This window comes from Thamnophis sirtalis, unplaced genomic scaffold (assembly GCF_051295495.1).
Source record: "Thamnophis sirtalis isolate CommonGarterSnake01/CBP01778 unplaced genomic scaffold, rThaSir2_p1.2 scaffold_11, whole genome shotgun sequence".
In the NCBI taxonomy this organism is placed as follows: domain Eukaryota; kingdom Metazoa; phylum Chordata; class Lepidosauria; order Squamata; family Natricidae; genus Thamnophis; species Thamnophis sirtalis.
In genome coordinates this window covers 26,119,640-26,136,116 of record NW_028261391.1, presented here as the reverse complement: position 1 = coordinate 26,136,116, position 16,477 = coordinate 26,119,640, and the positions used below count along the sequence as shown (strand labels likewise).

Sequence of the window (16,477 nt, the reverse complement as noted above, 5' to 3'; positions counted from 1 at the left end):
CATATACATATACATATACATATACATATACATATACATATACATATACATATACATATACATATACATATACATATACATATACATATACATATACATATACATATACATATACATATACATATACATATACATATACATATACATCATATACATATACATATACATATACAACATATACATATACATATACATATACATAAACATAAACATAAACATATACATATACATATACATATACATATACATATACATATACATATACATATACATATACATATACATATACATATACATATACATATACATATACATATACATATACATATACATATACATATACATATACATATACATATACATATACATATACATATACATATACATATACATATACATATACATATACATATACATATACATATACATATACATATATATATATATATATATATATATATATATATATATATATATATATAGGTCTCTAGTTGTTCGGGTTTTCTCCCGCGTAGAATTGGAGATGTCTTGGCGACGTTTCGACGAAGTCACATTCGTCATCTTCAGGCTGCTGCTGACTACTTCAGGTTTGGTGTTTCCAGGAGTACTCCTGGAAACACCAAACCTGAAGTAATCAGCAGCAGCCTGAAGATGACGAATGTGACTTCGTCGAAACGTCGCCAAGACATCTCCAATTCTACGTGGGAGAAAACCCGAACAACTAGAGACCTACATACTAACACCCGTGAAAACCTCAGAAAACATATATATATATATAAATTTGTTGCATTTTTGCTTATAAACTATTTGGGCATACCAGGTGCTTTGATATAACACCACACACACACACACACACACACACACACACACACACACACACACACACCAATCCAATTACAGATTGTAAAGGAGATGGAGAGATAGGATCTATTTGTTAATTGATCAATCACCTCCATTGTGATGCTCCTCCATTGGGGTCCCAACTAACTGGCAATGCGAGGTCTTTAGGCCCTTATGAAAGATCAGGAGGGTTGGGGCCAACCTTCCAGGGACAAAATGTTCCAGGTGCAATGGTAGAGAAAGCCCTTCTGCTGGAACCTGCTGGCCAAAACAAATGGGCCGACAGAGCCCACAGCATGTCTTCTCTACTGGCATGGATGGGACGGGCCAATTTCAGTGGGATGAGACAATTCCTCAAGTAGCCTGGAATTGCACCCAGAACCAGACTGGCAACCAAGGCAGCTTCTTCAAGCTCCAAGAACTGTTAAGAATATAATGTTTTCTTCTCCCCATGATCACATGATCACTTTTCAGTTTTATGGCAATGGATATTCACTTAACAAATAGTTGCCAGCTACCCCCTCCCAATCATGTGATTGCCATTTGCAATGTTCTCTGTTGGTTTCCTTAGAAAGTCAGTGAGAAAGCAGGCAGGGTTTCAGGCTGCTGCCCACCTGCGGGAAGGACTTCCCTGGTTTCAGGTCTGGCTGAAAGAACTGCCTGCTGACTGGAGCTCAACCCCTCTATCGGGCTGAAGAAATGGCTTATGCCCGATGATTCAAGGAGTGTTTATGCAGCCTGGAGAAGGTTTTTTCTTCTTTTGTGCATCGCTCAGCCCCTCCACCAACGTGAATAAATGGAACTCAAATCCTGAAGATCTGACCATCATTTATACACCTGGTGTTCTTCTCATCTGCTGGAAAACTAGGAAATGTGATCATTCTGAAGACTAGAAAGAAGTATTCAGAACCACGGCATTTGCTAGCTTTCTAGTCATCTTTCATGCTATTTTGAGGATCTGTCTTATGGATGCTGTGAAGCAGCTTTAGAAGGAAGGTCGCATCTCAGATTGTCTAGTCACGCCTGCAACTGCAGAAAAAGGCAAACCTAAGCGGACCTGGACATGGTGAGGAGAGTACTGGGCTTCCAGGCCATGGTAGACGGGAAAAGGCCCTGCATCTCCCAGGTGTGGTAGAATGTGAAGAGGCCTGGCTGGGCATCTCAGGCATGGTGGGACAGGTAGAAGGCCCTGTATCTGGTGATCCATTTAATAACCCATGCAATTACTTAATGACCACAACTGGGAGAATTGGAATTGAGTGATGCCATCATGTGGGCATCTTGCTTAACAATTGCTTTACTTAATGATTCAACTCTGAATTGTGATTGTACATTGAGGACTACCTTTATGTTTTACTGTATTCTATATTTACCTAAAAGAGAACAGTGAGCACAGGTAGACTTAGAACCAAAATCCATTGCTAAGCAAGGCAGCTAAGTAAATTTTGCTCTATTTTACATACTTGCCAGAATTGTTAAGCGAATCAGTGCAGTTATCAAGTTAGTAATATAGCTGTTAGGCAAATCTGGCTTCCTCATTGACTTTGCTTATCAGAAGATCACAAAAGGTGATTCTGGGACCTTGCAACCATCATAAATACATGACAGTTGCCAAACTTCTGAATTTTGATCATGTTACCACAGAGATACTGCAACAATCATAAAAGAGAAAAATGGTCATAAGTCACTTTTTTTTAATGCTGTTGTAAGTTTGAATGGTCACTTAACAAATATTTGTAAGTCGAGAACTAACTCTACATAGGCAGGTTTCTTTGGCATTAGAAACAGTTACCCTATCTTTATGTTTTTTTAATAAGAAGTTTGCATTTGTTCCATTTTCTTATTACTGCAACGTAAAAGCTGGGAGCTGGAATAGGAAGTTGTTCATTATAAGTGACTGTTGCTACTTTCATGGAATGCAGGGGGTTTTCTGGAATAGCAACTGTTTTATTGTTAGTACTGAATGCAATCCCAGCTGCTCATTAACTTCACTATTCATTATTGCCTATTTTAAGATAATTCCATTATATTCAAAATAAATCATAGATACCTTTGATTTATTTCTTGTTTCTTTTTTTTTAAATAACCATACTATAAATCTGGAGGACATTTATGTTTATAATATTAAATATTTTAAATGGCCTAGATCTTTTCTCCAATGCCTGGGGAGTCTTGTGAAAATCTGAATTCAATACCAGTACAAAACAGAAGAGCTTCAGTAAATAACGAAAAGTCTACAAAGAAAGAAAAAGGAAGGGAGCTGATTCTTCCATCAAATTACCACCTCCTTCGACATTTGCAGTATGCTACACATTTTCCTATACCTTTGGTAAGTAACCTTTCCCATCTTTAAGAGGTGATGCAAAATTATGAGCAATGAGATCCACTTCATATACATATATTATTTAGGAAATGTGTCTGGGTAAGTTTATTCAGTTCCTAACTTATTGTCATCTGCAGTCTACATCACAATTTAGCTGCATGGCAACTTGCTCTTTAACTGGCTTCTCCATTATTTAAGCTTCCCTGAAAAGAATAATAGTTTAATCATAACTAAACATATTCTGTTATATGTAATGGGACCTAATCAATTAGAAATGTAACTTGGAATGGATAGAATCAACATTATGATATAATGTAAGATTCAACTCTCATGCATGAATTTTTTGCTACATAGACTTCAGAGAGTCAGTTTGGTGTAGTAGTTAAAGGCATTGAGCCACAAATTGAGAAACTCTGAATTTTAATCCCATCTCGTGCATAAAGAAAGGTGAGTGACTTTTGGCCAGTTATTCTCTCTCAGCCCTAGAAAGAAAGCAGTGACAAACCACTTCTGAATATCTTGCCAAGCAAACTGCAGGAACTTGTCCAGACAAATAAAACATTTTGTTTAGTGAAAGCACAATTTTATAAATAATTAAAAATGGGGTCCTTTTGAAAAGTGCATGATCTCACAGGTATGAGATATTAGGCTTAGAACCAGAGTTAGCAATCTATTCCCCCTCAATTTTTGAAAACTGGGTGTCCTCCTGATTGTAAGCCTGAAAATTGTCAGCAATTTAAATGTATCAAGTTACTGCCATGCTTAGAATACCTGATGAAATCCTTTGAAAACTGTATTTTCCTACTGAGTTCTATTCAAAGGGGCTTAACCCATAGCTTTGAAGGACATCATTTTGGGAATAATGAGCTGACACACATCTGTTCTACTTTAGCAATGGCAGATGTGCAATAAGGGGAAGACTAAAATAGAAAATTGTGTACTAAATGATACATATTTGGCTCAGATGCATTCATGAGAAAGTTCTCAGTTTGTGTACTTTTTCTTTTATCTGTGATCATTTTGATTAGAATTTCTCTTTCAATAACTTACAGTTCATGTGTGTATTAAAACCAACGAAGAAATAATGTACTTACTGTTAAGCAGATCATAAAAACATGCATCTCTTTTAAGATCTTTATGTGACTCACCACACTCAAAAGTTCTTAATCTGAACTCTGGAAACATCTAACAATTATTCACTGATGAAATGAAATAATCTTTGGGCTAATTTTGGAGACATTTTTCAGTAACAAGTGAGACTTAAATCTTACCCAGGCCTATTAAATGAGCTTTTTAGCCAGTGTTCATGTTTCATGTCTTTCATTTATTTTCTAATATTTTATTTATAACTTTGTATGATGATGTTGATCCTATATTTTTACTATTTAATTATTTAATTATGATCTGCTCTGGGAGGTTCATTGCAATCAAGAGCAGGGACCCCCAACCTCTGCTCTCTAGCTTGGTGCTGGACCGTAGCCTATTGGGAACCCAGCCATGGAACTGGTGGGGGAGTGTTTGTGGGTGAACTTGCATTGTGAAATGAGCTCTTGTCCACGCAAAACCGTTCCTGCTTTCTCCCCCATAACCACTGATGCCTCCGCTGGTCCACCGAGCCAGAAAAATTGGAGACCACTGATCTAGAGGATGAAGTATAAACTGTTTGGTATACCCCCTGAAAGGTCTATGTTCTCCTTCTGTTCAGCCTTGCCACTTTTCGCCCCCAATAATTCCCAGCCATATTCAAACCATAGAAGTCAACAGGATGCTAATGAAGTTGAAAAAACAAATGCATTTTTAATGTCCCATTCATGCGGAAAGGATTGCAGTCTCAGCTGTAACCTGAAAGTGTGGTGTTTTCTCTCCATGCATTTCTTGATCATCTAGAGAAACGTGTCTACCTTTAAAGGATGCAAAACTTTTAGTCACTGTTAGTCTAAATGTTTTTGAAAAATAAAAATACAAAATGGGATCAAAGCACAGATTTGATACACCAAAAAGCAAAGTGGATTCTTTTGCTTTGTAGAGAGATTCTCTGAGAAAACAGTCTGTGATTAGAGCTTTGCTTTGGCTTAGCGTATATGGGATTCGAACAATATGGTAAGGAAGAAAACATATGATGTAGCTTGCGGTAACTAAAAGGATGTTTACCAGAGCTTTTTTTACATTGAGATAGCCTTCCGTGCCTTTGTTTTGAAAAAGTAATCTGATCACAAGAAAATTAGAGATGAGCACCATAGCTGAAAAATACAGAAATATTGCAGTACATATGAAATTGGTGAACACGTGCCAGTCTCTTCCCAGTTTTGTTTTGAAATCAATGCATCCCACATTTGGTGATTCTTCAACCTCTGTGATTGGAATAATCATATTTGGTACCATTATGAAGAGAACCATTACCCATACCACTGCTGAAATCATCTTGGCAAAACCAGGTTCCTGAATCCTATAGATCATGTATCCCTTTGTTAATTGGAGACATCGGTCCATGCTTAAAAATCCCAAGAATATGATTGATAAGTACATATTAATGTAGATCAGGCATGCTGTGACTTGACAGTGGAATATTTTCAGTTTCCATGGGGCAATTCCTAAATCTACAATTATTTTCACTGGCAGGGCAAGGGTCAGCAAAAAATCTGCGGTCAGTAGGTTAATTAAGTAAACATTTATGCATTTGCGATGCTTCTTGGTCTTCAGGAAGGTCCAGAGGGCAAAACAGCTGCCGATGAACCCAATAAGAAAAATCAAATAATAAATATAAGTGAATGGCTGCATCTGAGAATAAATATTGCATTCTGAAGAATTGGTTGAAGCCATCTAGAATCTTTCAAAGTAGAGCCAAATTGTAGGAATCACTTCAAATCTGTGAATGAAAGAGAGAGAGAATAAGAAAGGAAGGAAGGAAGGAAGGAAGGAAGAAAGAAAAAAATAATTGTTTGGATAGAGTAACGAAACACACAAACTAACACTTGGGTATTTGCATAAGAGCCCCACAACTTATCAAATCTAATGTAGAAAAGAATTTTAAAAAGCTTTTGAATAAGAGCAGGATAGGAAAAGGGCAGGCATTGTGACTGAGAAAGGTCTCTTGTTTGCCTATAACCTTAAAAATAGTTTAATTAAGATATAAATAGTAGTGTTGGATAGATGTAGGCATGTTGTATAGAATGTAGGCATGTTTAAGGTGTTAGTCTGCAACAAAAGTAGTAGTTTTGTACCAGTATAAGTAGTAACAATTGTAGTAAATTGAGTATGAATGCTGAATAGGCAATTATAAAAGCAATCATTTCCTCTTCAACATAAATGTGCTAAGATTGCTACTTCTAGGAATCAGAAGCAAAGTAACTTCACCCAAATGAAAAACAATGAACACTGAGTTTCTGATAAATATATGAAATATTACTATTTGCCTTCTCAGTCTTAAAAAAGGTGTAGTGTCATTAATATATTAAGAGAAATCAGAAAAAAACTACCTAGTTTGGTTAATACAACATCTTCAAGAAACACACCCAACTCACAGAGCACCAAGGACCCCACATTTCAACCCTATAAATATCCTCCTTTATTGGTACCATGTTATGATTGTCCACTACCTTCACAATCAGAATAAGAGGACCCTCCTTTTTTTCATTTCTTCAGCTCTGTGGCTATTTGTTTGTACATTATTTATTTGCTAATTGTTTAATCCAGAAATATTCTGCCCAGAAAATAGAAAATAATTAAAAAGCAAACCAAAGCAAAGGAAAAAGTAAAAATACCCAACTCTATCGTGCTCTCCTGATCAAACTGTACTTCACTGAGCAGAGAGAGAGAGACAACTATGGAAAAAGTTTAGACCTGCCTCAGCCTGCCATAAATAAAGAGAAGCTCGGTCTGCTGTTTTGTTTCAAAGGTGGTTTTGCATCCTGTTCTGTGCCTGTTATTTTACTGTTAAGAGTAGAACAAACTTGTAATAACAATAATACATGATATCCAATTTGGTAGGCATTTCAATGACTTGAAGAGGCTTTAGTAGTATAAACCTTGCCATGAACCTTTTACATTCCTTTTGTAGTTAGCAATTTTACAGTCAGAGAGAGTCATATTTTAGTCTGGCTTTTTTCTCCCACTGCTGTAAATACAACCCTTTTGGTGACTTAATTTGTTTTAACTGGTGAATAATTACAAATATGTTACAGTTAATAATTCCAGATTACTGGAATGGAACATATGTTTTCATTCTTACTGAACACTGAACTCCAGAATTCCTTAGCCATAGAAGGCATGAGAAATTTTTGGTTGTTTAATGTTCTTTAGAAAAGTATCAGAAGTGGAAGCTTCTAGATTTGATCCACACTGTTTCCCTTATCCAAAATGTTATTAGAAAAGTTAGGCTCGGTGATATCCCCTTTATCTTTCCCTTGTCCAGAATTAAGAGCAAACTCCCTGTTGTGGGGTATGATCTAAGTTGCCATCACAGTACAACAGATATTGTACATTAAATTTAATCTCCCACTATATATATACAATATATATATTTGTATATTTGTATACAAATATACAAATATATTCTGTATATTTTTCTCTCCATTTGTTTGTGAATTGACAACAGTGAAATTTTCTGAAAAAGTGAAATTTAGGCAATAATATTATTATCTGAATGAGGTTTTCACAGCAAGGGTCATTTGACTTCTGACTTTGGATCTCTTTATTGTGAGTTCTGTTCCACTTATAATTTATAAATTATTGACATCTTGACATAATAGGCCAAAGCTGTATTTTCACTACAAAGACTACATCTTATCTCCATTATATTGAAAATGGCAATGTCCACTGACTTTTCTTGGCATTGTAAATCTCATTTCAACCCTGATCTACAAAGCTCTTTTATACATCAGGCATTCATACTGTATTTACAGCCAATACTGCCAGTATGATTTAAGACGCTTGCAGGCTGTCTCTAAAGAAGTGTGTATTTGACTTAGTCATCGTTGGTATGTTCAGTTACAGAATTTACAGTAGTTTGTGGTTTCCTTTTAATTAATCCAATTTTCTACTTTTAATAATCATTTATAAATTATATTTAATAATTTGTTTATATTTGCTACTAGTTTTTTATTTTTAGTCTATGCTTTGTGTTTTGTATGATGGTAAATTAGCCTAAGCTGCCTAAAAATAAACTATTGCAATTACTTAAAAAAACTATTATCAACAAAATCAATTCTTAACTTGGATTTTGGATTATTTGCTCACACAAAGAATAAAATGTTGGAATTCATTTATCCCCTTGCAAAGAGAGTTGTACAAAAACCAAAGGTAATTGGATATGTGTGCTAGTTTTGTGGCATGGATGGATGTTGCCATGATTAGCATTAAAACTCTTTGACTAAAATTAACATATGAATCTGACTACGGGTAGTCCATTCAACTTACAAGTATTCATTTAGTGACCATCCAAAGTTACTGTGTCACTGAAAAAAGTGACTTATGAGCATTTTTCGCACTTAACAACTATTGTGTAATCCCCATAGTGACATGAACAAAATTTGGACACTTAGCAACTGGTTCATATTTATGATGGTTGCAGTGCCCTGGGATCATGTGATTACCTTTTACAACTTTCTGATGAGCAAAGTCAACAGGGAAGCTAGATTCACTTAACAAACAACTGTGCTACTCATTTAACAACTGCAGTGATTCACTTAACAACTATAGTGAGAAAGATCATATAATAGGGTAAAACTCTTAATTATCTTAGCAACATAAATTTGGGCTCAATTGTGATTATCTGTGCACAGTTACACACACACACACACACACACACACACACAGAGAACTGGCTAATACCTACTTGTGGAAATCTCTTGTTGAATTTTCAGCAATTTTGAGTGCAATTGAGAGCAGAGCTGAGCTGGAATGATCAGCTGTTTTAGGTAGCTCATTGCATGTGGTGGCAAAGTAGCTGTTAGTCATTTATTATTAGTGTCTGTCTGTCTACACACACACACACTCACACACAATTTATGTCATGAGTAAATATGCTGTTTTCTATATTTGGCATATTTTACTTACACCTCTATTTATGGCTTTAAAAAGTTACTCATTCTGCTAAATCTAAAGGGCTAAATAATGTAAAAACAATTCTCTGAGGCAGTAATGGATTCCTGGACCTGTATTACATTAGATATTTGAAAGCACCAAAGTAGTTGGTTTGTCTTGCTTTTTAAATTCTCAGATGCTTAATTTATCTCAGGTTAAATCTCAGTTACTGATGAAGTTCAACTTTATCCTGGAAATGTATAAAAAAAATACAATACTACATATGAAATTAAATAGTTTGAGAATGAATTATATTTTAAGAGGTACATACCTGCTGTCTTATCAGAAAAACAGAAGTAGCTCTGTTTAATGTTGCCCAGCGTGTTCTTTCTTTGGTTTGTGGCTTGTAAAGTAGAATTTCCTGTGCCTTTCAAGTGTTCCAGTTGATGCATGTGAAATCAGAATTTAGTTGAAAATCTTTATGTATGCAAGATAGCTAATTTAAAGCTGCTTAAAGAAAGATATAGAAAAATATCTTATGCAAGATAACAAAATAAATTTGTCACAGCAGCATAAAATCAATTCTCTGTTTTTGTAACAAGGGTTTTGTGTATGTGTGTGAGAAAGTGAGAGTAAGTAAAATTAGGAATAGGCAATAATGATTTTTTATGAAGAAAGGAAGCTAGTTTTCTTGTAGAATTTCTATTGTTGTATCTCTATTGTGTAAAGATTTACCTGTACTTCAACTGATTTAACTCAAAGGGAAGACTTTGCTGAAAAAATGGGGGTAATAAGGGCATTGAGTAGAAGGTATTATGCAATAGTGGACTTTTTGTTTTTTAAGAGAAGTTAATGCTGAGGTAGGTTTTAATGAACTCAGAACAATTATAATAGCATTTCATGGTGGGAGAAGTTAATGGAGAAAATGCAATGGAAGGTGGGTGTTTTTTTTTTTAAAAAAAAGCAGATAGCAGAAACTGATTTGTAAACAGTTTCAATTGGGGTTGGGAGAAAGAGGGTAGTAGAAAGGATCCATGTGCACAAAAAAGTAAGAAAGCTGACTGTCAGGGTTCCAAGTAACACATCCTATTCAATAAGAGCTCCGAGGCAGGCAAACAACCTCAGGATTGAGGTTGCACCCATAACAGGCATATTTAGGGGATGAATGAATTATAAACTACAATAGCAATATAGCAATAGCAGTAGACTTATATACCGCTTCATAGGGCTTTCAGCCCTCTCTAAGAGGTTTACAGAGTCAGCATATTGCCCCCAACAACAATCCGGGTCCTCATTTTACCCACCTCGGAAGGATGGAAGGCTGAGTCAACCCTGAGCCGGTGAGATTTGAACCGCTGAACTGCTGATCTAGCAGTCAGCTGAAGTAGCCTGCAGTGCTGCATTTAACCACCGCGCCACCTCGGCTCTTACAAGGGTAAATAGAGGCCAAAATATAGCGATGGCATCAAAAATGCTAAAAGATTAAGATGAGGTGAAGTTGATGAAAGACACTAAGAACAACGCAAAGTTATTTTTCAGATACGTGCAAATAAAAAAAAAGGAAGAGAGAGAGTGAGAGGGGGGAAGAGAGAGACACAGTTCCCCAGTGAAAGTGATAAAATGTATTGGTGCCCTCCTTTGCCCTAAGATTTTATTGCAGAGAAAGGTAAGAGAGGAGAGGCAGGGCTAATCATCTCTTAGTTTGGTTCAGTCATATTCAGATGAAGTGCCAGATAATTCCAAGTGTTTTTTAAAGAGAGAAAGAAAGATCTGACGAAATTTGGTCTGCTTTGCATTGAAATCTAAAACAGATATTAAAGAGATCTATTGCAAAGAAGCAAGCCAGTTTGGGGAAGTGGTTAAAGCACCAGGCTAGAAACTAGATGTTGTAGTCAGTGCTACTCCTGCCTTACATGTGAAACAGCTGGGTGACCTTCGGCCAGTCACGTCCTCTCAACCGAAGAAGGAGGCAAGGGCAAGTCACTTCTGAAATACAGTCAAGAAAACTGGAGGGACTTGTCCAGCTGGATGATAGGTGTCAACACTGACTCAAAGTCTCTCCCCACCCCATCCCAATCCTATTCTGCTACCTTATGGTGGTGGTGGTGGTGTGTTCCAGGAAAGTAGGAACTGAAGACTGTCAGAAGGGTATACTAATGTTGGGAATGTATGCAGAGGTGGGATTCAGCTGGTTCGGACCCATTCGGGCGAACCAGTAGTTCCGATGAGCAGCTGGCCCTGCCCACCCATTCCTGTCCTTTCCTGGCCTATATTTCCCTGTTTTTTAGCTCAGCTGATTTGCAGCACAGCGATTTTCCATGCATCAGCTGTTTTACGCTGACAAAGAAGGTAAGTTTTTAAGCTTAAAATGGGTGGTTTTTGAATGCTGCATGCACAAAGCACACATTAGGCACACACGTGCACAAAGCACACACTCACCGAACCGGTTGTTAAACTGGTTGCATCCCACCACTGAATGCATGTGAAGTTCTTCCCAGCTGCCCAGCTAAAGCAAGCAGGCATCTATAAGGTGCAACAGAGATATAGGAAGATGCTGGAGGCAAACAATCACTTTAGCGATAATGGCAAAGGCATCATTTCATAACCCTGGGATAAAGCAATGATAAACAACTCTTGTATTGTTAGGAATAAAACAACATGCACAGAAACTATAATTAGAAGGAAAGAGAAGTAAAGGATGACCAGCAGCAAAGTGGATGAACTCAGTCACAGAGGTATGAGTGCATCTTTGGGAGACATGAAATAGATTGAGTGTAGATCATCTATTGGTCACTGGAGTTAAAATGATAAAATGGTACATAATCAGTCAATTGTAAAGAACTTGAAAACAATACAGTATTTATTTCCCAATTACTTGGGGAAGACACTACATGTTTTACAGTTAATAACAAAAAACAATACTAAACACAACAATAATAAATGAATAATAATAGTGAAGTAAAATAATAACAGTAATTGATTACAAATTCCAATATAATGCTCATATGTTAACTAATTTATATACACTGACTCTGCAACTGATCTTTGAAAGCCCTCTGCTACAGCTGTTATCTTTACCAGCTTCCAGAAGGCCATAACTGTGGGGCCCATGTTTGCCTCAAGAGAGAAGCTATTCCAAATGAGAGGAGAGGAGCTCTCACAGCAAATGTCTGGAGCCCAGCCTCCTGTTAGATGTTAGTCTTCATCAAGCTTTAACTGTCTCCCTTGACCGGTCAAGCATAAACTATCTAGGAAAGGCATGGCATGGGGTGGGGTGGGGTTATATAGTCTTTTCAAACCATAATGGACTTTAAAGGTAGATCAGTACCTTGAATTGTACTCTGCAACATTTCGTAACCAGCATTGTTCCTATAGCAATGGTACAATGTAATAATAAAATGACTTGCCCAGTTAAACATCAAGGCTATTGGACCAGCTGAAGAAGACTTTTTGTTAAATCTTGCTGTACTATTCCATCACATATATTAAACAGATTTACATGCTATTGAGGAAATGTGTCTGGCAACTTCTGCAAGATTCTTATTATTGCAATTAATACTATTATTTCTTATTCTAGTTCCTTTCCTGCAGTATCCTTTTATATGCCTAAACACTGCTAGGTCTGTATTTTCTTCACAGACTTAAAATCCCAAGTTCTTTCTGCATGCTCTTTTGATGAGTGTTATAATCTAATTGAGACATTGTGGAAACTGTGAACAAGTAAAGTATTGCTTTATAACAGTGTGTGTGACATCAGAGAAAGTAACCCTAGTGCAGGAGAGAAGAGTAATAATTCAAAACATAGTATGCAAAGACATTACAGTGCTTTCTGATTATTTTTACTCATTAATTAATGTTTCTCCCAGAATTGTTATATTTATTATTGCTGGTCTTTGGGCACTGAGGTTTGAATTTGAAGTTAGCTTCCATGGTCTACAGGCATATTAATAATGCAGATTATTAATGCAGATTAGAAGAGCTTTGAGGTTCTCTGAAGCTAAGGAACATTTTTAAGCTGATGTCATTAGAGATATTAGTAGCAAATGACAAAAGTGCAACTGAAGGAAAACTTGCTTGATCATCACAGATCTCTGATAAACTGTCAGTGTTAAACCTCAATTTGTCCAATCTTGATTTACTGTCTATCTGATTCAACTTCTGAACTATAATTCAGGGACATCTGCCACACTGTTTCTTTAATTCAACAACATCCCTACATCTCCATAAGATTGAAGACCTTTGCTGTTAAAATTTATAAATTAGTAACTGTTTCAGCAATAGCATTTGACATTGATTTAGAATTTTTGAACTCTTCAGATGTTTTAACTTTCAGATGCAATTTTTGGTACAGTTTTTCCTTAAACGGTTGACAAAGGAATACGTAAATAACTGGATCAAGACAAACATTTGCAGCTGACAGTATCAATGTAAATTCTTTTAGGTAATACAGTATATTTTCAATCTCACAGTTATAATCAGGTTTGATTTGTTTTAACATATATGGGGCTCTGACCAGGTGATATGGAACAAAGCAAACGATAAACACAAACATGATGGTGAAAATGTTTCGGTTGATCTTTTTCTTTGCCAGTGTGGAGTTTTTCTTAAATTTTTGGTGGGAAATATATATTTTCTTGGCAATGGAACTGTAGAAGACAATTAGGAGAAAAAACACAATCCAGAAAGTTCCTAGGCATGTGTAGTTTGAAACTAAGTGCCACTGGAGTCCAAGAGGGCTTTTGAACTTCATACAGTCAATTGAATTGTTTTTTATAGAAATTTGGTTTGTTAAAATAATATTGGGAAAAGAGATAACAATCTGTAGCAGCCATAAGACCAGACATACAATTTTGCTACACCGGACATTGAAAGCAGAAGTGCTGAATTGGGGCTTCATTACTTTAAAGCATCTGTCAAAGCCTATGAGTCCAAATAATGTTATATTAATATACATATTTAGGTAAAAGATGACAGCAGAAAAGCGGCAGAAAACAAAGTCAAGCTGCCAATGTCCAATTTTGGAGTGAGAAACTATTTTAAAAGGGTAAGTTAAGCTCATAATAAGGTCGGCTGCGACAATGTTCTTGAGATAAACAATAAAACTTGTCTTGCTAGGAATATGAAGAAAGATCCAAGCTGCCACTGCATTTAACAGTATTCCACCTATGAAGATGAAACCATAGATCAATGGAATAATTTGTTGTGTAATGATTTTATTTCTATCGCAGTTACTTTCTGAAATATTCCTTGAATCGACCATGTTCAGTTCATTTGCAGTCCCTGGAAAAAAAAAGATCAAGTTAAGTTTAAGAAAACAATTTCCATGCATTTTTCTCTTTTATAATATCATATGGTCACATGCCATTGCAAGTAAAAAGGCAACCTTCTCAAATAAAGTATTACTGTTTTGAAATATAATTTCAAACAGGATCAAAGCAATTTTTAGACAATAGCCACCACAAAAACGTGTGATTTTACATGCTTTTATTTATTATAGATATGTAAACAGCCTCATTTAATGTCGAGATGCACTACCCTTGAGTACTGTCAGAGAATGGTAATTTTTAATCGATAGAAGACAATAATTAATTGCTTCTACTGAAAGTTGAAGTCAGCCTCTGATAACCACACCTGCTTGTAGTTTTATTAATAGGGAATATTTCGCCATTATCCTCTTAGAAATTGTCCCCCCCCAACATGCCAATTTAGTTGAAAGCTGCATTTCCACCAGCCATTAATAATTCTACTCAGTTTTTTTTAAAGTTTGCCAATATTGCCTATTCTTACATAGGCCCATCAACACATAAATATTTTAAGAAATACATAAATAGTATGAAATATTAATTCCGGGTACCTCAAACTTCAGAAACTTACCTTTTTATAAAGCAGCTTTAAACAATGTTTTATTTATTTATTTATTTAGTTTGTCATATATGTAAAAAATAACAGGTATAGGTATAAAACATAAATATGAACACAGTAAATGGGTACGAATAAATGGAAACAGTAGGACAGGGATGGTAGGCATGCTGGTATTCTTATGCACATCCCTTAAAAACCTCTTAGGAATTCAAACCATTCCTAGGTCAACAGTAGACAGATTAAGGTTAAAATTATGGGGTTTTGGGTATGTAATAACAGAGTCGGGTAGAGCATTCCAGGCATTGACCAATCTGAAGTCATATTTTCTGCAATTGAGTTTGGAACGGTTTACCTTGAGTTTGTATCTATTGTGTGCTCGTGTATTATTGTGATTGAAGCTGATGTAGCCATTGACAGGTAGGACGTTGTGGCAGATAATTTTGTGGACGACACTTAGGTCAGACTTTAGTCGGCATAGTTCTAGGTTGTCCAAGCCCAACATTTCAAGCTTGGTGCTCTCATTTTTTAACTTCACTTACTTATAAAAGGTATCTCAGTTTACAGAAGGGGAAAAAAACATAAAAAGGACCCTCCTTAGTTTTGTGGAAAGTAAATGAGATGATAAATTCTTTCAGACTTGTAAGACTTATGCCAACTGTTTGAGGTAATCTAGACAACAAGCCTAAGTTATGAATACTAACTTACTTTTATTTCCTCTCCCCTTGGGAAATAAACTAGAGAAGGCCCTTCAGTGCTGTCCACACAGCAATGTAATGTATGCTGGTATTCAGTTCAAATCTGTCCCTAAAAAGCACACCCAGTTTATTATAAACCAAAAGCATTTCCCCCATTCCATTTCTGTCCTGCAGAGCTTTGAAATCATTGGATTGCACTGATGTCAGAAGTATTCTGTCAAGTGTTAAGTTTACAGAAAAAAAGGATTTCTAACAATGAATTATACTTTGTTTTAATAATAAAAATAACACAGTAATGAATATAACTTAAATGTTGTAATTTGTGTAATGTGTAATATTTCTGCACAAAATAACCAGAGTGGGCTATATTCTTTGCTGAATAAAGCTATTTTATTCTGAATATCAGGGGTGAGTTCACTTGTCGGCACGCTCGATGTGCGCTGCAATAAAAATTGTTCTGTGTATGTGCAGAAGCAAAAAACAAGATGGCGATGCTTATTGCGCCACCCAGAGAACCTGTTTCTGGCCGTGGCAGGCCTGGTCGCTGCTGGTTCCAACGACCCAGGCCGCCAAACCACTACATGTTTGGCCGAACCGGCCCGAACCGTAGGAACCCACCACTGCTGAATATTCATATAAGAGACATCAGTAAGTCATTTCTTCATTAGCACTGGGTATCAAGCTAAATTTATTTCATGTTGAAAGTGTCCAGTCCAATAACACAAATAAGACTTTT

General features: G+C 36.1%; 3 protein-coding genes across 4 annotated transcripts in view; 1 reads left to right on the top strand and 2 right to left on the bottom strand.

Annotated features, from left to right (window-relative positions):
• MED12L (mediator complex subunit 12L) overlaps nt 1–16,477 on the top strand; it is a 192,006-nt gene that overhangs the window by 49,980 nt on the left and 125,549 nt on the right. For both annotated transcript variants that reach the window (XM_087725382.1, XM_087725381.1), the window contains one exon: nt 2,987–3,169. In XM_087725382.1, coding sequence (XP_087581508.1) covers nt 2,987–3,169 — 183 coding nt within the window. The remainder of the gene's footprint in view (nt 1–2,986; nt 3,170–16,477) is intronic.
• Nucleotides 4,935–9,591, bottom strand: GPR171 (G protein-coupled receptor 171). The gene is made up of 2 exons (XM_014073050.2): nt 9,516–9,591; nt 4,935–6,029 (listed from the first exon to the last, which is right to left on the bottom strand). The coding sequence occupies exon 2, from the start codon at nt 5,981–5,983 to the stop codon at nt 4,973–4,975; it is 1,011 nt and encodes a 336-aa protein (XP_013928525.1). The 5' UTR covers nt 5,984–6,029; nt 9,516–9,591; the 3' UTR covers nt 4,935–4,972.
• LOC106542271 (P2Y purinoceptor 14-like) lies at nt 13,435–14,464 on the bottom strand. The gene has a single exon (XM_014057944.2). The coding sequence runs from the start codon at nt 14,442–14,444 to the stop codon at nt 13,437–13,439; it is 1,008 nt and encodes a 335-aa protein (XP_013913419.2). The 5' UTR covers nt 14,445–14,464; the 3' UTR covers nt 13,435–13,436.

Bases quoted from the DNA above. Each gene is read 5' to 3' on its own strand.
- GPR171 (XM_014073050.2), bottom strand. From the start codon at position 5,983: ATGGCTTCAACCAATTCTTCAGAATGCAATATTTATTCTCAGATGCAG.
- LOC106542271 (XM_014057944.2), bottom strand. From the start codon at position 14,444: ATGGTCGATTCAAGGAATATTTCAGAAAGTAACTGCGATAGAAATAAA.